This window comes from Rhamphochromis longiceps, linkage group LG19 (assembly GCF_057381845.1).
Source record: "Rhamphochromis longiceps isolate RC_006_pf linkage group LG19, R_longiceps_female_GT1.1, whole genome shotgun sequence".
In the NCBI taxonomy this organism is placed as follows: domain Eukaryota; kingdom Metazoa; phylum Chordata; class Actinopteri; order Cichliformes; family Cichlidae; genus Rhamphochromis; species Rhamphochromis longiceps.
Window position 1 is genome coordinate 12,260,595 of NC_140575.1, and position 23,962 is coordinate 12,284,556.

The following is a 23,962-nucleotide window of genomic DNA, read 5'->3' on the forward strand; positions in this document are numbered from 1 at the left end:
GTTTGAGCGTAGACACAAGTCCATCTTTCTTGTGCTACAGAGCATATAGAAGCTTTACAGTGACATAACTGATAACATCACTTAAACCACTCTGGATGGGAGGGGTTTTCCCCCACCCCCTTCCAGTTAATGACCATGTAGCATGGGCTCCACGCGGCATTTGATTGGCTGAGAGCCACTCCACAGCAGCGGGGTAATAAAAGTTACAAATGAGAGCAGGCTATTAGAGCCATTGACGTGCGTAGGCTAGCTTGCTAATTAATTGATCCTGAAACTTCATCTGTTCTGTAGCCAGAGAGGAACCCTTAATTAATCAGCCTTTCCATATCGTTGTCTTCCTGTTCTTTCAATCCGGCTCACTGTTCTTTACGCCCCTTCCTCCTCGTTCCCTCTCTCCTAATGCCTGTTTTAATTGTGAGGTGAGAATGCTCGGGGTCCTGTGGGTTGGTGTGGAGAGCTGGTCTGAAGGTGGAGGAGCTGGAACAAAGACAGTGCGCGTCATGTGCACCGGTGTGGATGACATTAGCGGGGAGCCTGCGACGTTTCAAGAGCTTTTCAAAAGAGGGAGGGCTGTGATGAAGCTGGAGTGGTCCCCTTTGCACCCCACCCCTCCTCTCGCTCCATCTTTCCTGGCAGAGGGGCTGATTTAGTGGGGCTTCCCAGCCATCCGTCAGAGCCGGCACCACAGGCTGCATTAACCCCAGAGACACCCGGGGCCCCTAAGTGCTTCCGAGTGGCCCTCTCTCTCGACGTCGGTGAGGCCACGGACAGATGACTTCTCCACATCAGGACGTGAACGGTTAATGACATCGGCAGCTTTTGGTTAAAGAAAGTGCGTCTGTGTGGAACTTGACGGCAACATGGTGAGGGAAAGCAAAAGACATACGGAGGGCTGAGGGTAACCGATGAACTCGCTCCTTCCCCCTCTGTCTGTGCCTCTACATGGAGACAGAAGGAAACAGTGACTGGATGGAGTCCTTACAACGATAGTTCTGCCTTCAGTTCAGACTGGCTAACTCTGATGCGACACCTGTGGAGTATTTGGCTCACAGTTACCGCCTGTGTTGTCCACGTGCACGTCACTTTAACTGACTGACCTCTGAGCACGTCCGCGCTTAATAAATTGCTAGTTGAGATTCCCGTCACGACGTGAGAACTTGCAGTTCTTCAGCTCTTTCATCAGTTTGAGATGTTTTCAGTCAAAAATACTAAAGCAGCGGGGGGTGTAAGTATGAATGTATTAGCCAAAAAATCATTTTTCACCCTGGCACTAATGGATCGCTTAAAGTATTATCTGTGTTAGGTCGTTTTCACAGCAGACTTTCTGACTTGTCATACGAGGACAGGCGTTATTAATGACAATCCTGGATTTTCCTCCCGTTTCCAGCAGTTGGAAAGCGAGCACAAAGCCACCCTGAAACAGAAGCTGCCGACGTTTCTTTGATTAATTACACACAGGTGAGTTTGATACGTGAAGAACGTCAATAAACTCACAGTAAAGAAATAAACTAAGCTGCGGAAACTTCAACTGATTTCACTTGAAATGAACAGTTCAGGAAATTCCACAAATATTTAGCACGTTTCTGCTAATGTTTCATCCCCAGCATGTCCAAGCTCTTTAATCTAAATGATATTTCTAATGTTAAAACATAATTATTGTTGTTGTCTGTGAATTATGATAATAGAGTATTTTAAAAAAGCACAAATAAACAGTAAAACACTTTATTATTTTTTGATTAAGATAACAAATTAGTTATTTGCTTCCTGAACAGAAAAAAAATTGTTTCGTTGTTGAAATGAATTTCTGACTTCTCAGACAAGTCCAGCATCTCGCCTCACATTAAGCAGGAAAACCTGAATAAGTTCAGTAAATTGAGTAGTTTAAACCAAAAAACATGAAACAAACGATAAATAATCGACTCTGAGGCCTTGAAATAAAATCAGAGTCGGCCTTCATGCTGACACTTTTTCCTGCGTTGAATTAAAGTCTTCTCGGGCCTATTCTTCCAAAGTCTGCAGCTCAGACGTCTTCGTCTCTGTTTACATGTTTCAGCGTCATCTGTGCGTGTCACTGTGGTGTCACTGTGCGAGGCAACGTTATCACAAAACATACGAATCATTTAAAGCCATAAAACCTCCAAATCTGCAGCTCACAGATTATTATTTTGTTCTTCATCACTGCTGAGCGATGGAGGATGCTACCTGGCTAGCTACTTGACTAGCTGCCATTACCCAGCATGCCGTTCAGCAGTGTAATTCTGTAAACGTGCAGTTATTACTGTTGGTTTCACTTTTCACAGATGATTACAGTGTTTGCTCTTCTGTGTTACATTAATGTATATAGAAGACAAATGAGCATAAGCTTGAGTGAGCGTTGAGGACAAAACATAGAAAATAAATATTTTCTCATTAGTTATAATGGATGCATCAGGCTCGCAGGGGGCTGGAGCCCATCCAGGTCTGAGGTGGGGGGCACCGAGAGGCGAGCAACCACTCACTCTCCACGAGCGCGTCCTCGGACAGTGGGAGTAAGCTGCAGTACCACAACTGAAGGCCCCACGCAGGACCCCTCGTCCTAACGAGGACTCGAACGCCACGTGATCGATCCAGTATGAACACAAAGCTTTGTCTTAGCATGCTGTGTTTGCAGACGCTTGCAAAGACCTGATGCGTTAGCAGCAGTGGATAATCGCCTCTGGCCCGTGCTCAGTTGGCTCTTTTAAGCAGTAAAATTAAAAACAGTCTTCACATCCTCTGCAAACTCTTCAGCCGTTTTCCTCCTTCGTGCACGTGAACTGAAGTCAGGCCTGCAGCACGAGTGTGCAGGCACCTTTGTAAAGAGCTGCATCCAACACTTGTTGGGGTGTGTTGTCATTATTATAACACATTGTGTCATATTAGCTCGATGTGTGTTTGTTCTGTTAAACTCATCAGGCTGTATTTCAACTGTATGTGAAATGAGATTTGACGACCGTCATCGTAGCACACACAGGAGAGCACAGAGAGCCATGTGAACTTTTATAAAAGTCATGCTGGCAGAGTGTGGGAGTTCTTATTTTTTAATTTAAAAAGAGAGTAATAAATGCTGCCTTTCTTTAACATAAAACAGTGTGCGTTTTAATTATTTCTCATTTACATTAACTTAATCAAATGGAGGATGCAAATGAAGAAATATGTCGTATTAAATGAAAATATCTGAGTTGACTTCATACTGCAGGAAGGCTTTTTTTTATTTTATGGGTTTACAGTGCAGCGATTTAATTCCAATAAATGCTCGAATGTCTACAAGTATTTATAAAATGAAATTAAATGCAGTTGCTTCACATTAGCTTTGTGGTTTCAGCTGTTTTTAGAAGCGCTGTAGGACACACTGCTGTATAAACGTGACAAATGAAGCGAACTAAAGCGGAGACGCGCCGTCTCTGGATGTTGCTTAATATTTAGGAATGTGCACAGCTGTTGCCCAGATGAAAGAAATGCAGCCAAGCTTTTTAAAGAACACTGATGCATTATTGTTCTCCTTTTTCCCTCTGATGATTACTGTGCAAAGACGAGGCCCAAAAAATAATCTCTGCAAAGTGAGCGTGGTGATAAAAGCTATAAAAAGCCCTGAAAGACAGACTGTTTGTGTGGAGCTGCTGTGGTGTGTGCGTGCTGAACAGGTGGCGGGTCAGCCACATTTCCACTTGACTTTAAATGCTTGGCTTCTATTAAGTTGGCCCAGTGTGTAAGGAACAAACAGCCAGCACTGGTAATGGTTTCTGCCTGACCTGCTGACACTTTCACCCCCCGCACGCGCTCCTGCCTTCTTCTCTTTCACTCTCTTTCATTTCCCAGGATATTTTTTTCTCCTGCTCGTTCTCCCACCACATCACTCCTCCCCTCTTTTCACATCAAACACTAATGTTTCCTTCAAATTCCTTTTCCTCTCCATCTGCCAACTTTGACATCACAGGAAATTACGCTTAGAATTGGCGGCACAGTTTTCTTTTTCCGTTCCTTTCCTCGTTTCGACTTCATTCCACTTCCACCAAGCGGACGTATTTTTTTCCTGTCATCCCCAAGACACCCGCCCCCTTCTTCTACTTCCTCCTTCCTCCCCTCCTTCTTCTGCTGATATATTTGTCCTGGCTCCCATCACTCCACGCAAACGTCCTTCGCTGCTTTACATGCGCGCTCCGTCTCTCGGCCTCTCTAACACACTCAAACTGTCTCACACGCATGCAGACACAGCATGACACTAACTACACCTAATGCAAGTTCTAGGCTTATTTGCTGGAGGCTCGTCGGGGTGGAGAGGATGTTTTTTCCTTCTCTCTGAGACATCAACATCGAGACTGGCGTCTGTGCGCGCCTCCCGTGGCTGGATTAAGGAAGGAAGCCACGAGAGGAGAATTTAATTTGGTGAAATGCATTGTTAACAACGTGTTGGTGTGTGTACGTGCACGCACAATTGCATCGGCATGCCTGCACATATCCGAGCCGGAGGTAACTCCTGACATCAGGCTTCGTGGCCTGAACAGGTAATCGAGGTCACACGGAAACACCGACTCGTCTCAAATTGCACCGAGTGGGTTTGCACTGATAACCTTCCATCAGTGAAAAAACAGATTAAAGATGAGTCGAGATGTTTACATGAATGTTCAGAGAAGGGTTTGTATATGCTTTTAGCTTCTCACCTCTGTCTCCACATAAGCTTTTAATGTGTGTGTGTGTGTGCAGCGTGTAGGTGTAAGTGTGTTTAAATGTCGCTGTGCAAATATGACACCTTTTTAATTGCATCTGTATAGCAAATGCAAACACACATAAACATAGTTACATTTCTATCAAAATTACTACTAGTAACAGAAATAATAACACCGACTTATTAATCAGCTTTAATTTTAACAGCAAATTTTTCATTTTTGTCATAATTTTGGCTTCTAAATTCTTTCACATTTATTAGATTTATAATAATTAGATTATCGCAGACTAAAGTTGATTCAGTAGCTAAAAAATAAATTCTAAAGTTTGTTTACAAACATATCAACTCCTCTCTTCTCAACACGCGTTTTCATGAGAAACAGGAAGCGTTTCCTGGGGAACATCAAATGTGCTCATCGACCTTCCTACACCAGGAGCTTACTTCTGATTGGATCACTTCCAAATTCACCCCGCCCTCTGCACAGCTTCATTAGATGTGATTGGAGCTCGTCTCTGTAAAACGTTTTCATCTCGTTTTTATTCAGCGTCAATAAATTTCATTACGGTTTTTGTCCTCGTGCCTTAGTTTTTATTCAAGCATTGATTGTTTTTGTCAGAAAAAGAAAACTATGATGAAACAAAATTATCGCCGTAATTAGTGGAAATCTAACCGTGCACAGGAGGACACTGTTTTCACTCATTGACATGTGAATTAATGAATTTGGGGGAAGATGGGGGGACTTGAACTGTCCAAGAGCGACCTGTGCTTTCACGCTGCCAGTACCACAGATTAGATTCCAGTAACATCACCAGTAATCAAACCATTATGTGTCAAATTATGACAAAATGGTTAATTACGTGAGCCTTATGCAAAGGATAGAGGTGAGCCCTTACACATATCCAATAACTGCACAGGATGAAATATACATATTACTGTGGAGTTCATATTTAAGACGAATGGGGCTTAATTTTTTTGCAGAGTTTAATCATAATAATGAAAGAAAGTCAAAGAAGACCTTTTAGTCTGGTGTTAAAACCCCCGACACAGACACACACACACACACACACACACACACACACACACACAGTCGCTCAAGTCCCAGGGAAATCACAGAGATAGACCAACGCAGATCTTTGTTGACGTCACGTTGCCTGGCAACAACCCAGCATGCTTGGCTGTGACAAGCCGAGGTCTCAGCCCCGAAGTGCGATGCATTATGGGGGATTGTGTGCGCTACGTCTTACATCGCCCACAATCCCCCTCGCTGACGCAGCTGTAGTCAGGACTGCTGTTCGCAGCTGATCCCGAGGTTAGGAAAGAGGGCGTGCTGAGAGATGCAATCACGTCCATCATCAGTGCAATTCACGCATCTTTTGATTTTTAATTACCACTCGCTTCAGGAACAGATTCACTGTATATGTTCCAGTACACATTTTTTTTTACCCCTCCCTGCTCCTCCCTGATCAAACCCCTGACCGCCTTTCTGTAGGTAAGGCTCATTACGCTCATCTGAGAGAGTGGAATTAAACCTCCTCCTCCAAACTCATTACTGTGAGCTAGATTTCACCAGCAGCAGATAGGCAATGCAGCGGTGCTGCTTTTAAAGCCAGAGCCAGATAATTAGAAACTTTAGAAGCACAGTTCCCATGGCTATAGCCAGAGCGAACAACTAATTCTATTTGAACTAATTACATTCCATAATGCTAGGCAGTGATTGCTACCCCAACCACAGCCTCCCATATGTAATCCAGCAGAGGATTTCATCACAAAACACAACCGGGGATGTATTTTTCTGTGTGTCATTGGCTGTATGTTATTACGCATTGGCATCACACCCCCGCTCCCTCATAGCTGTTTGCATTTCATGCTACAAAACTCCTCCCGGGCCTTGATGAGACCAAGTCTCGCAGTGCTGACGCTAACCTCCCAGGACAGCACCGCCTCAGTGCGAGAGCTCCCAAAACATAATAAAAAAGATACAAATCGATGCCTCGATGTATCGTTTTATCAGAATTTATTACCCCTGACCGCCTTTCTCTGGATTTAGACAAATGAGAGCAGCTCCCACAACCTGAGTGGATCAACAGTAAACAGACATTTTTTATGTTTTCAAATGACACATTTTCATTGCATAATAGGAAAGATCGGTCGGAGAATGTGTGTGAACGTGTGTGTGCAGGACCATCTCCTCTGCTGCTGCCTGTACGCACATTGCACAATATTTTTAGACAATACAGGAAGTCTACCTGTTAGTCAATATGTGTTTCTCCCCTTCTCTCTCTCTCTCTCTTTTTATACTCTCTTGCTATGTGTGGAAGCTCGCTCGCCCAGTGAGAGGTGTTCAAGTCCAGACCAACAGACCAGGCAGACTAAATATAGCCGGCAGTGACAGCAGGGAACACTGTGCTCCCCCCTCTCTCGCTGTGGTGCTCGGCACTGCTGCTTCACTGCAAACTACACTGGTGAATTTAAACTGCTATCTGCACGCACGCACACACACGCACCGAAGAAGTTCACTTTCTGCCAAAACTGTGGCACACACGTATCATTCACACAAACGCAAAGATAAAAGGGACGCAGATTAATACACACACACACACACACCATACCAGTCCAAATGGGATTTACTTAAGACTCAATAAAGCAGACAGAAGCACTATTGTCTCCAACACAGACCTATTGTGCTGCACAGAGACTGTGACGTGGGCCGACCGCGCTGCGTCTGTTTACTACACAGAGAGCATTCCACACACACACACACACACACACACACACACACACACACACACACACACACACACGTACATGCCTCCAAAAGTAAATAGAGATGCACAACAAAGTGCACAAATGCACCATCAAACAAGCATTAAGAAAGAACTGGCTTGCACGCACACGCTCACACACACAGCATCAAACCCATCTCGCTCCAGTGGGAGTCTAACGGGAACTGAGTGATGAACAGGAGTGACACCACCACATGCCAGGGTGTGAGATGCGCTGCCTGGTATTTTAGGCTGCGTCTCAAATTGAACATGCCAAGCCTTCAGGGGGAAATCGTTGGATAATGTTCGTGCGAGAAGCAAATGTCCCATTGCAATATCGCTTATAAAGGCAGCTGTGATATCTGGAACGGCACTGCAGAGAGGGCCGACCTATCCGCGATGCACGCCGGAGGACGAACGCGGGTGCAAAGATGCAGTGCTCCGGTTTGTTTGCGTACCTGCTGCTGAGGATACTGCATCCCACCCATGCCCATTTGACCCCTCCCCTGTAGGCTCATCGGGTATCGATGCGGGGGAGGCGATGCGTAGGGCTGGCTGGGGGGATAGGGTCCGGCCCCCGGCTGCTGCGGGGCGGAGTAGGGATTGTTGGCCATGCCGTACAGCTGCGAGCGCTTCATAGCCATGAAGTCCATGGAGGAAACCTGCAGGGGAGAAGAAGAGGGGTTATTAATGCATAGTCAGCATTTGGTTTTTGGCTAATACTTCATTCATGACAGTGCATTGTAATTGCCCGAGAGGCGTTCAAATTAATTCATCTGCTATCTGCCAAGTTGGAATCCCTAACTGAAGTCCACTTAGTGCACCACTCCAAACCACAGCCATCGCTGATTTATTTCATAATTGCACAACAAGTGAAAGCTTTAAATTAATGTCAACAGATCATAAATGAACAACAAATGGAATTAAATAAGCAAAGATGTGTATTGAGTAGCTATTTGGAGCAAAACTCTGCTGGAAAAGAGCCAAAATAAAATGATTTAATTAAAACCTAAAAGCTCGTATCTTTGTTTTAATGTCTCTGAGGCTTTTACAAGTGTTGTAAATGTTGTTTAAAGCAACAGGAGGCAACGGCAATAAAAACCTATGGCCGCGTTCCTGCAACCAGAGCCCCGCGGTGCCAATAACCACCGTACGACTCGTGCTATACGGCTGCTTACAGCAAACTGGCAGATAAAGCGATAGTTATTCTATTACTGCAGTCGAGTTGATGTACTTCCGAGTTTAAGTAAAGGTTGTGGGTGCAGGGGCGTGGATCCAAGCTTTTGTGACGGGTCATTTCAAACTCGCGAGCTTGAATCCCAGAGGGAATTCAGAGCAGCAAAGCAGTCGGGACCTGCTCTCCAAAGCCACACCTGGAGAGCTCGCTTCCCGTACGAGCACAGAGGAAAACCAAAGCCAGGACAGAGAATATGTCAAGGGTAATTTATTCCATTGTAAGTACTTCAGAGCCCTTTTACGGGTTGTTTGGGGTCCCAGTGAGCCATTGGAAAATTCCGGTACAGTGCATCAGGCTAATGCTAATCCGTCACCCGCAGCGGCGTGTTTGTCTGTCTGCTGGGCAGATAATGCAGACTTCTTCTATCTTCCCTCTTCTTCTCTTTTGTCTGTGCCGCGTAGGATCATGAGTGATTTATGACACTTTGTTCCTACTGTGTCTCTCTCTCTCTCTCACACACACACACACACACACACACTTTCACTTCTCCTCTCTCATTTCCAACTAACCGCCACCGACCCCCCCGCACCGCCTCTTCTTTCTCTTCCACCACCAACTCCCTCCTCAGTTCCCTCCCTTCTCCCCAACTCAATATCACCTCGTCTAGAGCAGAGGAGAAATTGCCGCTGCCTCATATTGCCAGGCTAATATCAAGAAGACATGTCAGGGGATGGGAGCACTTTATTCAGCAGGTTACGTGGACAGTTATGGCGGTCCAGCGTTAAAGCGTTCGCGCCTACTGAGGCGTGCACGTGGAATAGTTTGGAGGGGAGAGAGAGAGGGTGATAAAACTGTGTTTGGGCGGGGAAAGAGGGAGCGAGAAAGTTAGCGCTCTTAAAGTTATTTCACAGCAGGTGTGTGAGGAGGGGGGGCTTTCCTGCAAAGGTCTGCATCGCCGGATTTGTAACAGTATAATAATGAACTGCAGACACTCGCTGCCCTTTGCTTTTCTTCCTCCGTGCATGAAAAAACGAAGTGAATCATCCCCCGTGTGAGGGAGGAGGAAGTCACCGAGTGCACCAGCAGAAAGGATCGACAATGAAACATTTAAGCAGAAGAGGAAACGCGACATCTAATCTGACAAAATGATTGCCAGCATTAAACTGAAGAACATTAGGGAAGAATTAAAGTTATGAACCATTGTGAGGAGAACAAGTTTTAAGATGTTTCTGATAGAAAAATCTTTTTTTTAACTGACAGACGGAGCGTTTTCAGAGAAAAGTTTGACTCATCGTATTGTATGCTTTTTCTTCTTATTGCTCAAAGAGACAATAAAGAGCATGACTGAGTGAGCTGCTCAGAATACTACAATACAGCTAAAGCAGAGTTAGCTCTAAGTGCATCAGCGCAGTAATATACAGAGTTAAACCAGTTGAACATCAAAGGGGAGATTTGTTGCGAGTATTTTGTTGATATGCTCAAACTGATGCCGGTCATATGTTTCAAATAATGGAGCGGAGGGCAGCGCATGACCCGCTCGAATGTTTGCACACCCACAGCACACAGACAGCACTAAGCGATGAAACGTCCTCGAGTTTCTGAAAAATCCAGGGCACTGTGCCACCCGTGATATGGGACACACACACACACACCCTCCCCAACTCCATCCAGTTCACCAATCCAGCTCAAGAGGTCCTCGGTTTGCCAAAAACGCTGAGCGCAACACAAATAAATCCCCCACACGCCGCTGCCAAGTGTGCACGCGTACAAAAAACATTAAACGCTGCACTTACAAAGGTACTGAGGATGGAAAATAACCTCAGAGTTTTTGGAAGCGGAGAAGTGGACACTCGATTTTACACACACGTGCACATAATCCACGGCTTCAGAGGACACTGCGCTGGTTTGCACCTTCATATCTGCTCATAACTGTGGACATAAACACTGTGCAGCTCTGCACCTTCAAAATGTGTCTTTTTACAATTATTTGTATTTTTTAAATAGTAAAAGAGGTGATGATGACGGGTGCAGACGTTAGTCCTGATTAGGGTCTAATTCCTGCCTCGCAAGCCCACTGCAGGTCCTTGAAGAGAGGCCAGGGCGACAGTGGACTCAGGAGACCCACTTCCACTCGCCGGATCTTGCAAACTCTTTCACTTTCTGCCATCTTGGCTTGTGAACCAAAAGGGGAGTGAGTCTGCATTTTATAGCCAGAATTAAGTAAAAAATTCTTTTTTTACCTGATTTTTGTTTCCCATGAGGCCAAAAATCAGACGTGAAATTAAAATCTGATTACTGACTGAGCCCTCCTCACCTCGTTATAAGGACGACACGTCTCCGTAAGAGTTAGGCCTCCCTGTGAGCAGGGCTGGGAGCACAGACTCACACAGACACACACACAGACTCACACAGACACACACAGACACACACAGACTCACACAGACACAGTGGCAGATTCTGCTGATGGCTCTTTGTGTTCTCGCTGCATCGCTCTCATCTCTCTCCAACTTCCTCACACACTTTGGGGGAGATCTTAAATAAAACAGCCACAATCAAATTATATCAGGTACCTCGGTCCACCTTCGACGCACGGCGTTACCACGGGCAAAGAAAAGAAAGAGTATTTTCCGCCTCCCCAAACGGAGCCTCAAATCTGCTCTCATGACAGGTTCCACTAAATGAGATTTCAGCCCACTGCAGCCTTTTCCTAGAGATATGCCCACGATTCCCCTCACACCACCAGGCACAAAAAACGACAACCATTCCTGACAAATTGAAACGTTATTTTTTTCCCTTCCCGGAGAGAAATGACTGTACTTAGGAAAAAAATTATGAAAATGACACGAAGTGAATCTTGTTTGTGCCAGGAGGGACAGCAGATAAAAAACTAGAGGGAATACACAGAAATTGTTTTTTATTTTCTTCAAATGTGTTTTTCACTTTGTTCATCTGGGCATGCCATTCAACGGAGGAGGGGGAGGCGGCACGGGAGACAATAGTAATTCAACTGCTAAATTTAAAATTCAATTTATGAACTCCTCTCCAGCGCTGCGACTCTCGTGAGCTTTTTAGTTTTTTTTTATTTATTTTTTTTTATTTTGCAAAACAAAGCCATTAAAACAGAACATGGGTGAAATTACTGTGGGGTGAAACCTGCTAAATTGCTTTTCTGAGCTCAATCGACAACATTTTTATGTTGCGAAAATGATTTTACTCCTTCTTGCTTTAATGTGCTAAGTTGTTAATCAGAAAGAGACAAAACGCTCGACACAAAAGCCTCGGATATGTGGATTATGAGACACACACTGGGATCAAACGAACATAAAACAATATTAGTAAACGGTTATTATTCCAGTCCCATTTCAAATGGAGGAATTATTGGGGAAAACTGGCCCATTTATCCGCCGCGGTGAGGGAATGCGCACGCACGCCCGAACAGGTCCACGCTGCCGTGGCTCGTCCTCACCTGAAAAACAAACTACAGAGGGAAAAATACGCTTTCCTATTCAGCAGGTGCAGGAACGCTCCTGACGCTCGCCTTCAGGGCTGCAGAGTTTCCACTAATATCTCCACTAAGGCAGTTTCCATCCAAGCAACAGTGGAGCAGAATGTGTTCCCTCGTATGATGTTCTTTATGGTCTACAAGCTGCTTTATTGAGACACAGCAACTTGTGAAATTATCTGACCATCAAAGAGCAATTCGCTGAACTATTACGATCCTCGTATCATCTGGCGGTTTAACGTTTTCTCGAGCAACACATTCCTGCAGGTTGGATGGGAGCGTTTCATTTCAGGCCCAGTGCACTGGGGGCTGCAGTGTGTGCTGTCGGGGTAAAGGCCTATTTGGCTGGAAAATCAGTGCCATGTGAAAACTGTAAAAAAATTGCACCTGTATGAAAATCATTGATTATCGTCTGTTTGTGTTGGGAGGACTTGTGCAGAGCAGCAGCTTTAATTCCTGCGTAATGAAAGCGTTTTAGCCTGTGTGTATTTGTGAGGAGAAACAAATAAGGATAATTATTGTCAACGGATCCTCTTTATCCTCTGCGCCGCGCCGGCCTCCGGAGAATCAACGCGCTGCAGCCAGAGCCGGTTGGTCTGCTGGGACAATCAGCCTCGTCTTTTATGTTATTTATTTGCACCGTGCAGCAGAGCGCTCTCCAGCTCCTATTACACTGCGGGGCCCGGCGTTGCCCAGGCCTCCAGAACAAAGCTCCGCATTTCAGGCTTGAAACCCAGCGCGCTTTGGGCCTACTGCTGCACACAGAAAATAAAATGGAAAGGGTGGAAAAAGAAAAGATGGAGGCGGAAAGACAAGAAGAGAGACTGCAGCAGTGGGCGAGTGCAGATCGAGTTCCATATTAATGTGTGCAAATTCCCCCGCTCCTGCTGACTAAGATTAGAAAAATTAATTTCATGGATGCAGAGACAATACTGATGTCATCAAGCGGAGAGGAGAGGAGCAGCACGCCGTTAACTCCTCCCTGCCCAGGCTCCACGAGGAGCACATCAGCCTTTAATATCAGTTTATCGCCTCGTTTCGATGCCAGATCGAAGGAAACACTGACAACAAAACGCCACACTTAGCCCTGACATTTCTTTCTTATCAATTCATCTCATCCTGAAAGCAGAACTGCGGCTGAGCGGCGTGCGCGTTGGCATTCCCGTGTGTGTGTCGCATCGCTTAGAAATTCACTGAATTATGTCCTGAAACACAATCTCATCCTGCATCTCAGCACGCACGCCTTGTTAGTAAAAAGTCTCATAACGAATGACAGTGTGAAGAGCAGTACTGGTCCGCGGGGAGCTAGGTAGAGCCAAATTGCGTTTCCTCAGCCCAATATGCCTGTACGGCACAGGCAGCTAGGCGTGAAGGCTGGCTAGCGATGAGAGGCATGAAATTGTCTGAGGAGAGAGAGGTGCAGGGCGCGACAGCCGTAGAGGAGGCGAGGGAAACGTATACACGCACGGCGGATGTTTCCCAATGGTGCCGTGAGTCGAGGAAGAAAAGCAGACAAAGAGAAGCCAGATAAGAGGTTGTTGTTATGAGGCCGACCGGCGGGCTTTTGTGTTTGGGGCAGCGCGCATGATAGCTCTCTCTCCTCGGAGCCAGCGATCGGTGCGCCCTCCACGATTGACACCAATATTTACACCACGCACACGCACGCGCTCGCACGCACGCGTTAGAGCGCTCAAAACAAACCCACCCCCTCCCGCGTGCTTCGGGAAAAGTTGCAGAGTGTTGTGTTTGTCACGGCCGGCACAAAGACGTCATTAACAGAAGGGGGAGGAGGGGAATGGAGGAGAAGAGAAGAGAGGAAAGGGAGGAGGAGGAGGAGGCGAGCGGCTGCTTCATCTGTCTCAAGTGAGATTGAGGTCGCGGGGTCGCCGGAGCCCTTTTCCTTTGCTGAGACTGGGAGCTGAAGAAGCGGCGGTGAGAGAAAGAAAACAGAGAAAGCCTCGAAGACAAAACGAGACGCGGCCGACATGCCAGCGACACGCCATTACAGAAGGAAAACAAATAAAATGCCATCGTCTGCAAACAGTCAAGGAAGCATGTGTGAAAGAACACACGCTGCAAATTTGCCAGCCGCGTCTGCTGCCAGCGTGCAGTTTTCCCAGACTGAATCATTCAGGTTTTCACTGCATAACGAGGAGAAAAAAGACGCGAACACGGGCGGGTTCTGCTGAGAGCCAGGGCCGGACTGGGACATAAAATAGTCCCGGGCGTTTTGACTAGAGACCGGCCGCCATTATAGGAAAAATCATAAAGCCTTTGAATGAAAACAAACGCTGATGTGACAGTGATGCTCACTGTTCTGATGGTATATATGCATCAATCGTTTGTTGTAAGACTCGGATAATTATTTATTAAAAGCGAGACATTTGAAATGAGAATAAGAAAGTATTTCTTTGTGCCCCCCTTTCCCTGTTAATGCCCTACCTGGCCCCCTGGCAACACTTTGCTAGACCCGCCCCTGCACAGTTACCAGCTGTCAGCTACAAAGAAAAGGATCCTGGTGTTATTTATCTCTCAGAAACAGTTCATAACTTCCCTTCAACTCATTCATGTCACCTAAAAGGTAAACCTGTTTCTCCATCACCTGCTCAGCTCTGATGATTCAGTAAGGACATCTCCTGGTTTCATCTTCATGTTTCCCTCTCACCACATATCCAAACCGACATCATGACCAGCAGGTTTACAGCTGTGGCTCCAGCAAACATCAGCTGATACTAGAAATTAATATTAAATAAATTCTAACAACAGCTGATCAAACGTGCTGCTGTTGTTTAATGCGACATCTGCCGGTTTCTTCTTTCTGGCGCAAAGTGATAAACAAACGAGAGAGAAAAGCCGATCAGCTGATCATTGATCAGTTTCATGATTGAAGTAGCAACAGGAGAGGGAGGGGGAGAGAATGAGAGGAGAAGAGGCAGCTGTGCAGCATAAAGACAGAATAACTCCAGCTTTGTCTTTTTCATTGTAGCTGAAGTCCGGGACAAACTGTGTTTCTTTTCACCTCAACAGGAAACGTGTAATATTTTCTCTGAATACGAGACGGGACGGTTGGAAACTCTAATAACTAACCTTATAAATAAAATAAGATAAAACAAGTTCAACATCAGTAACATCATAGCACCCGCCCAGCTGTATAGAAACTCCGTCATGCTAGCTAGCACGCAGTACGAGTTATTGTAACTGACTGTAAAAAGTCAGCATAACGAAAATAAACTCCACCTAAACTTGGTTCATATCTGACCCAGATAGACTGCAGGGTAGGGCTGCACGATATTAGGAAAACCTACGATGTGCGATAACTGTGATCAATACTGCGATAACGATATGACTTGCAATAAAATAAATAGCAAAAAACAAACAAACAAATACATAATTTCCGTTTTACTGCAACAGTTTTATTTAATGAAAGCTGCTGTATTAGCAGTGTAAGAACAAAGTGCACTTTAACATTGAAACATTGCTCCCATAAAAAAACATTTCAACTCTTCAAACAGCTCTCTGTGGTTGTGTTGAAGATGATGGTGGAGATTAGTCGTGTTTCCTCTGGTGGTTGCCACGAGTGTTCGGCAAGTTTTGCAGAGCACCTGTGTTTGGAGAATGTCGTCTTTATCAAATCCAAAGTACCTCCAAATAAGCGAGGTACTATTTTTCAGCCTTTACAACTCTGACTCGTTGCTGCAGCGTTGTTCGCTCCCCGCCTGCGTAGGAGGCGGGCCTCTAATCCATTTGATTGGTTAATGCCGTGAAGGGCTCTATTCGACTGGTCAAATGTATAAAGGGGTTTCTTTGATTTGTAAATTCTTTAAAGCACGTGTGTAAACATTTTAAGGTACCCAATTACCGCAGTTTACGTCGTCTTTTGCGATGGGCCCATCGCGCAGGCTGATATCGCGATGACAATAAATTTTCGATTTATTGTGCAGGCCTACTGCAGGTCATAACTTCTTACCTGAAGTTCAGTTCACCGCCTCGGGTCTCTGCTCCTCCTGCCTTTCCGTCATCCACCCGCCAACGTGTTGCATCTGCTGGCCTCCACCACTTGCTAATGTTACTGAATCTGTGGAAGCTCCACAATAGCCAGCACCAAACAACTGAGTTATTTTTACACATCTCCTAGCATCTGGCCAATCCACCGCCTTTCAGTGTTTATACCGTTACGGAAAAAAAACGAAAAAACCCATCGGCCCATAAAAACGAGCCAGCCCATAACCAACTATGCTGAGAGCACAAGTCAAAGGTCAAGATTCCTTTTCTCCTCACGTGTTGAGCATGTTTTTATCAGCTTGCAAGCTCAAATGCTACAAATCAGCATCGTACCACCTTAAAAAAAGCTTCTCACCGGGCACAGAGCGCACTGAAAAGCCTCGAGGTAAGACCATGTACAGCTACTGCTTTGGACCCAATGCAAATGCTTTCAGGAAAGAGCACCTCCAACAGGGCTGCTTGCCTATTTTCGCATTACTAGGAGGTCTGCTATATTTCCAGTCTTTTCTCATCGCCAGGCGGGACTGACGTCTTTGGCCGGTGCCTGGCGCGACCCCGGGAAGGAGGAGGGCTGCTGAAAAAGCCCATTTCATCTCAGGGCCACAGTGGAACGAGAGGAATGCGCTGCTCTAACTTCGCCGGGCTGCAGAACCCCACGGAGAGCTGCTGTGACACGACCGAATGAAAGAGATGAAAAATGGGCAGGAGGGAGCAAAATAACAATAACTCTATCCGCCCCCCTCTCAAAAAGGACCTGGCTATTAGAGTAAATGTGCTGCCCTTTTGCTTCCCACGTCTCCCGGTGCCCAAAGGAAATGCTGGCATTAAATATGCAGGCCAGAATCCCCCTTATTCAAGGAAATCACCACCTTTTTAATGGAATGCTGTTGGAGAGAAACTGCTTTTCTGCAGCTCGGATAATTATGAACGAGGCCCCGTATCACAAAGTGTGTTTATGAATTAGCAATGGTTATTCATGATATTGTGCTCAGAGTAGGGTGAAACTACATAAGCGAATACTAAGCGAGCGGACCGACAGAAATGATGCTAAAGGGTCCTGAGGGGGCCTTCTTTGCCATCCATTAGTCTTCCCTGTAAGGCAAAGCTTAACGAGCTCCTACAGGCTGGGAAGCTGGCCACTGAAGGAGAGGGAGCAGCGTAAATTATGAATATGAAAGCATGTGAAGCAAGGCCACAATAAGTCCCCCCTTCACATTATTGAGTTCTTGTCTGATGCTTCCTCGTCGATTTCTGACACACAGGTGTAGCGCCTCAAAAACGTCTTCGTGAAGGAATTAATAGCGATAACAATTCGACAGCGTCTAAAAAAGGAAGTTGACAGAAACTAGGTCATCCCTGTGGTGCAGTTAAAGAGCTGCCCAACTAAAAACAAGGATTTACATTCAGCCAGTTTGTTTTGGAGGACTGCCCAGTCCTCCCAGGGTGGAAGCATCCATATTTCTCCTGCGGGTGATCCATCACTTAAGCCCCCCCCCCAAGAAAACACAAATACAAACAACAAACAGATATCCTGACCTTCCTTCCTCAGGCAGATATTAAATACTCATTAAAAGTCACCTGAAACCATTTGAACCTAATTGATTTCATTATCGGACTCTGCACGACGCACAAGGTCCCCACGTCTGATAGCTCAGCTGGAAATGTGCAAAGTTAATTAGAAAAAAATTTATTTTCATATCATTTTTTTCCCTCTGCTCAAACGCCGTGAAGTGACGTGGAGAGAGACGCGCTGATGGAGCTGCGGCGATATTCAGCGTGGATGGGAACATGACGTGTTTATGCCTGCAGAGGTAATGTGTGTGTGTGTAGCTATGACAGATTGTGTACTAGCGTGCTAAGGTAATGTTCTAGCCCCCCCCACACCAGTACCTCTTAACCCCTTCACCTACAGCATGTCTACTCTCCAGCACGACCCCATCTCGCTCCCCACACGGCGGTCAAGGCAGCACCAGCAGATGTGGCCTTCATTTTCTCCCGTGATGAATGCGAGTCTCTGTGCTTCCTCCTCGCTGGGAAGACTTCTCCCAAACATCTCCTCGAGTCTGGAAATAGGCTCCCCTCCCTGTGGCCCCTCCGGGTCACCCTCTGGGAGGCCGAGGCTTTGTCAGTCCAGGCCAGGCCTCCCATCTCCGGGGCTCTGACTGGGAATCAATCACTGAAGTTGGCTGGGAACATGAGGCGGGGGAGCTGGATCGATCAATGAGAGGCTCCAGGCCTGTGGGAGCCCTGATGCATGGCCCGACTGCACACACACACACACCAGCTGAACTCCACCATTTACTCCCATCATTGCTAAGCCCCAGGGCAGTTGTGTTTACGATGGCCTGGCTGCACCATATGAATACCATGTGACTGGTAAAACTGAGCGATATTTGCAGTTAAATGACCTTAATTAGATTTCAACGTGAAGTCTCCAGCACTCCTGAGTGTGCACAGAATGAGTTTTCATTTTGTTTTTGCTGCACGAGGAATGAAAAACGGAGAAAAAGCCGCTGAATTGCACTTGTTGTGTCAAGTTGGACATTTGTAAGAGCGCAGCAGATCGAGCCAGAATAACTACCCCGATTGCGACTTGTTTTACACACCAAACCCTGACCGACCTTTAACTCTCAGGTTTTTATTAAGAGCCAGACATATTAAAGGAACGCGTACATATTTCCCAAGAGAGGCTGCGGATCCTTGGCTGCGACACACGGACTCCACCATGTGACCAAATCTGTGAAAGAAAGTGTGCGTTTGTCTGTTCTTTGTACTGAGCTGCACGCCATATATATGACTTTACACACTGTGGATGCAACTTAAAAGGATTCTGAAAATGGCCGTGTGCTAACCATGTTTGAGTGTGTGTGGAAAGGCAGGAATTCACACACACATTAGTATAACTGTAAGTGCACAGCATGCTGGCGAGTGTCTGCCAGTATGAGCGAGAAAATGTGTGCAAGCATTTTGCATGTGTGCGAGCAGTGTGTACCATCTGTGTCCAGATGTTGAGTAGAGAGCAGCCTGCATGGACAGCCAAACAGTTGGCAGGCCTTCTGACAGGCCTGTGTTCCTTATTGATAGAGGGATCACAGAGACAGAAGAGTCAGCCGTGCTCAGCTAGACCACAATATTGTCCTCTCTGCTGTTATTCATCCCAGTCAGCCAGGAGAAAATGGGATGTTCTGAGCCAAGTTTGGAGCTGTCAGATCTGGGCCAAATAAGAGTTGAACGGGTTTCAAACATTTGGAAAACAGCACGAGGAGCGTTTGATTTGTCACACGCACGCAGCCAATTTCTCGAATGTAGAGCAAAAGAATTTCATTGCGTTTCAGTTCTGACACACGTGTTGTTAATGCAGGTAGAAATACGGCTGAACCTGAAGTGCACATCGGGGTGAACGGCAGCAAGGACCAACATGTTTGCAGAGCGGTTGGACTGGTTCCTCGGTTTTTCCTTGACTGACTGCAACACTTAATCTGATAATTTCCGTGTGCTCGCGAGGCCGGCGTGCAAAACAAAGCTGAAGGAATACAGCACTGCAGACAACTAACAAAAAATAATTTCCCCCAGGGATCAATAAAGTATTCTGATTCTGATTCTGAACTACACTGCAACAAAGAAGGTGACGTGACAACAGGAAGCTCCTCTGCTGCTTCATTTCTACGACTGCCAGGCAAAAACCCCTTCCCTGACCCCTGACCCCTGTGCCAGACTTATGAAGCAGAGCCGACATTTATGGAGGGCAGACCCTTTTCTGGGAGCTTTCATCCGGAAAGTTCTACAGCCGACAGTTTTGCGAGGGTCATCCGAGAGGAGCAGCCGCGTGTGGAGGCGAGAGCACGCCGAGCCGCCCGTTTTAAGAGCGGCCTCGAGTCTCGGAGGATTCGAGGCGTCGCAAGCTGCATCTGCACGTGTGCGGAAGTGGCACACAAAATCACGCAAAGATAAAAACAAGTGGCGGAAAACAGCGTATCAGAGAGCGTCCTGAAATTTTATCAGGCGATATCGAGGCTCTCATATCTGTCATCTCTCTTTCATCAAACTCCTCCGTCCCGTATACAAATTATTCATGCCAGCAGCTAAATGTATTCATACCATTCTGTTTACTTTATTACTCCACTTTTATTCTGCTCTTTTCCCCACATTTGTTTACAAGAATAAAAGCCTACTCTGACAGAATTATCCCTCTGCACAACAAAAATAAATCACAGCGCTTGCACACACATCATTCACATTCAAAGAGCACAGCTAAATTATAGATGGCCCCTTTCTCCTCAAATATGCATTTCATTAGCATTTCCTTCGCCTGTTGTCTTTTTCCCCCTATTCTGCCCGCCTGCACACGACCCACTCGTGTGTGTGTGTGTGTGTGTGTGTGTGTACATGACTGCAGAACGGGAACAGCCTTGCAGCAAAGCAGGACGCGTCCCCTTTCCCAAGCCTAATTTAGGATTCAATTACAATACTCTTTAAAAAGCGTCGACTTCGCAATTAATTATTTTAAGATTAGCCTGACAGTAATGGGCCTCCCACCGACGCCAGGCAGCGTACGACTGCCCGCCTGCACCCAGGACTGCTGTCTCTTCATTCACTACACACACGTCTACACACACATGTGCCTTTACTCTTTCATTCTCCGTCCTCTTCTTCCGAGGAAACGGACGAATCCTCCCCCTTCTCACCTCTACCTGCCTTCTTTCCTTCTACCTGGCCTCACAGTTGCGTTTCACTTTGTTTCTTTGCGTTGTGTCACACAGCTCATGTTGCTTCGGCACAGCGGACTGCTTTTCACGAGCCACCGGGGCCTTCTCCCACATCCTCCCGCGTCCCCGGGAAACGTTGACTGATGAGCCCCGCAGTAATGCGCGCACGCACGTCAGCACTCGCGCCCGAAGGCTCACGCACAGCCGTCTGTCACTGCTGCTGCCAGGCGTAAGCGAAAAAACACGCCGCCCTCCGCCACGCTTTGATTGGAGCCAAGCGAAGCATTTTTCCTCCCCCTTCCTCTTCACTGCCGCCGCTGCTTTTTTCTCCCACCCTTCACCACCACCACCACCCCCCAAACCTGTTTTTTTTCTTTCCTCGTTTCGGAAATGAATGTCATCATCCATCCCTTTACTCCCGCCGCCACGACTCCCACCCGTCACCCCCGGGCAAACCTCAGCCGAAGCCCCCGATTCTGTTTATTTAAATATTTGATATGTAAGCAGTCATAAAATAAATGTCAGAGAGGGGAAGGGAATGGATATGTGGGGAATGAGGCCATTACGGGTAATGGTTTCTGATGCTCGTCACCCCCACAGTCTAACACCCCCACCCCTCAACCCCACCACACGCAAACCTCCACATGACAGAGCCTGCAGTCACTGAAGCAACAGGGGAATACAACAACAGGGAGACGGGGCCTGAGCAGTCTGAGTGTGTGTGTTTGTGTGTGCATCACAAAAGCATAGACGCAACAGCTGCACACACACACTCACACACGCACTTGTTCGACTAGCGATATGGAAAATAGGCCCTCCCATGCACAATTGACTTCTAATACATTGTATACTCCTCAAACCATCCATTTGCCAGGCATTGCAATTTCAGGGGCCCTGAAAGCAGCACTTTGCCAGCACTTTGCAAAATACCTTAAAAAAATCTGCAGCCTTTACAAACGCGCTCTCACAGTAACTGCCAACTCGAACATGTCTCTTAAAGTGACAACACAGCCGCGTTCCTGGGGATATTGAACGCCGCTTTATCGACTCGCCAGAATTTTCATGTTGGACACAAGACCCCACGCTACCTGCTGTTTAGACACCTCGTCCGCCAATACCATTCCGTGCACGCTCACGTGTACGTCTCCCAGCTAGTGGCACCCGAAGGATTACATGTCTGTGACAATTTCACCCAGGAACTGATAAAAAACGAGAGGTAGGCGGGGTGAACGCATCAAGCGCAGCGCTGAGAGAGAGGGAGAGGCTCTGATGGTTTACTGTGAACAACCTTGAGTTTCTCCTTGATGCTGAGATACTCAAATACTGCAGATCAGCACAAAAAAGAAAAGATCTCCAATTAAGAAGAAAGAAATCACAGCAAAATGTTCATTAGTGCCGATGGTGTATTGGTTTGGCATTTTAGGGCCTTTTATTCTCAGACCTTTGCCTAACAAGCTCCCCGGCCACACCGAAGGGCTGCAGGGGGGACAGTGACATCACATCGGGAGTCAGAAGTCAAGGAGAGGTGTTGCCGGCTCTTGACCTCGTCACCTCTAATTGCTGAAACGTGCTGTGATTTTCCCATTTGTCAGCATGCAGGAATGTCTGCAAGCATGTCCAGCCTTGCCTTGTGATGTAAATGGAGCACACACACTTCTCCAACACCCCCAAACTCCACTTTTAGCTTTCACGCTCCTAATCGTGGCATAAAGAAGCCCGTCCCCACAGCACTGCACATACATACACTCATTTAAACACTCTGTGTCCCTGCTGTCCACACACATGCCTATGATCGCCTTCCTCAAATGCATACCTGCATTTCCTTCACACACACACAGCCCTCTGCCCCTTCTGTCTGGGTCAGGGAGCCCTCCAGAGCACCTCGCCCTCTCCGCTGTTAATTACCACTAATTGGCCCTGCTCGTTTTTCCCCCCCACTATAATGAAACCATTCATCTTTACTACTTAATGAGTAGGCAGTGTAGTCACCAGCCAAGGTCACTCACAACTCGCATCCAAACGACAGAAAGAGACTTTGGAAACAACTGTGGGGGAAAAAGACGAGAGACAAAAGAGCAGAAAGAGATAAACGGGCTGTTTCAAACACAAAACGTGAACTTGCACCAGTTTGCATACATGACTTGGCTCTTTGGAACGAAGCCAGCGTGTAAGAAAAAGTTGAGAAACGTCTGGGAGCTGTGGGAGTCTGCAGCGTCCGACTAAAACCACAACACAGAGAGGGGATTTCCAAAGACAGACTAATTAAAACGGGGTTATGTGAATGAAAACAATAGCTCTCTAAAAGCGCCGACCAAAGCCGTAAATATAAAAATGCATTTTCCAAATAAATTAAGAGCCTTCTCTCTGGCTTTAGCACACATAATTATCAAAACAACCCCCCCCCCCCCCAGTGCAGGACCCCGCCCCGGCAGGTGAGAGGGCAGCACGTTAGGACGTCTCAGCCACCATAAAACACCTAATTAATACTCAACGCCTCAAATATTAGTCAAGGGGTTGTGTTGCAATCGTATCGCGGGAGATTCTAAAAGAAGGCAAGTTATTGCTGGGGAGGAAATAACCACACAGAGTTATGAATATCTGGATAATGATGCCCAGGAAAGCTGTATTTAAATTCCCTTAAAGACACTCGAGTGAAACTCAATTCAGGTCTTCCTAAGGAAAGATAAAACTCTGCACGTCTATATTTGTCTGATGCTGATAAATTACCTGGAAATAAAGTTATAACTCAATGAATGAGAAGAAGATTTTATGGTACAGCATGTTTCACATGTGCAGCGCGGGGTCAGCGGGTCAGACGGGAGGAAAATATCTTTATGCCGCCGCCTGCGTGAGCCGGGAAGATGCCAGTCTTTGCCTGACAGCCAGCAATTTCTTTTCAGACCTTTGGTCTTTCCCTCAGAGAAGAATGGCCGTGTTGCGGTTTCTCCTTTCAGCCTCGTGCAGCGCAGCAGAAGCGCGAGCGGTCACGTGCTCCAGCGTGGCGATCAGCCCGGCGCGTCAGTGTTTATAGATGGGACGCTCTTCTATGGATTATGTTAATGTGGTATCCCACGCTCCCCTCTGGCATGTGTCTGACATTACAGTAACCTTTGCATGTTTAGCCAACAG

The 23,962-nt window shown here is 46.6% G+C and overlaps 1 protein-coding gene across 8 annotated transcripts in view; it reads right to left on the reverse strand.

Moving 5' to 3' along the window:
- LOC146646335 (AT-rich interactive domain-containing protein 1B-like) overlaps positions 1 to 23,962 on the reverse strand; it is a 162,647-nt gene that overhangs the window by 130,682 nt on the left and 8,003 nt on the right. For all 8 annotated transcript variants that reach the window (XM_085391335.1, XM_085391331.1, XM_085391334.1 and 5 more), the window contains exon 2: positions 7,905 to 8,108. In XM_085391335.1, the coding sequence (XP_085247461.1) occupies positions 7,905 to 8,108 (204 nt within the window). The remainder of the gene's footprint in view (positions 1 to 7,904; positions 8,109 to 23,962) is intronic.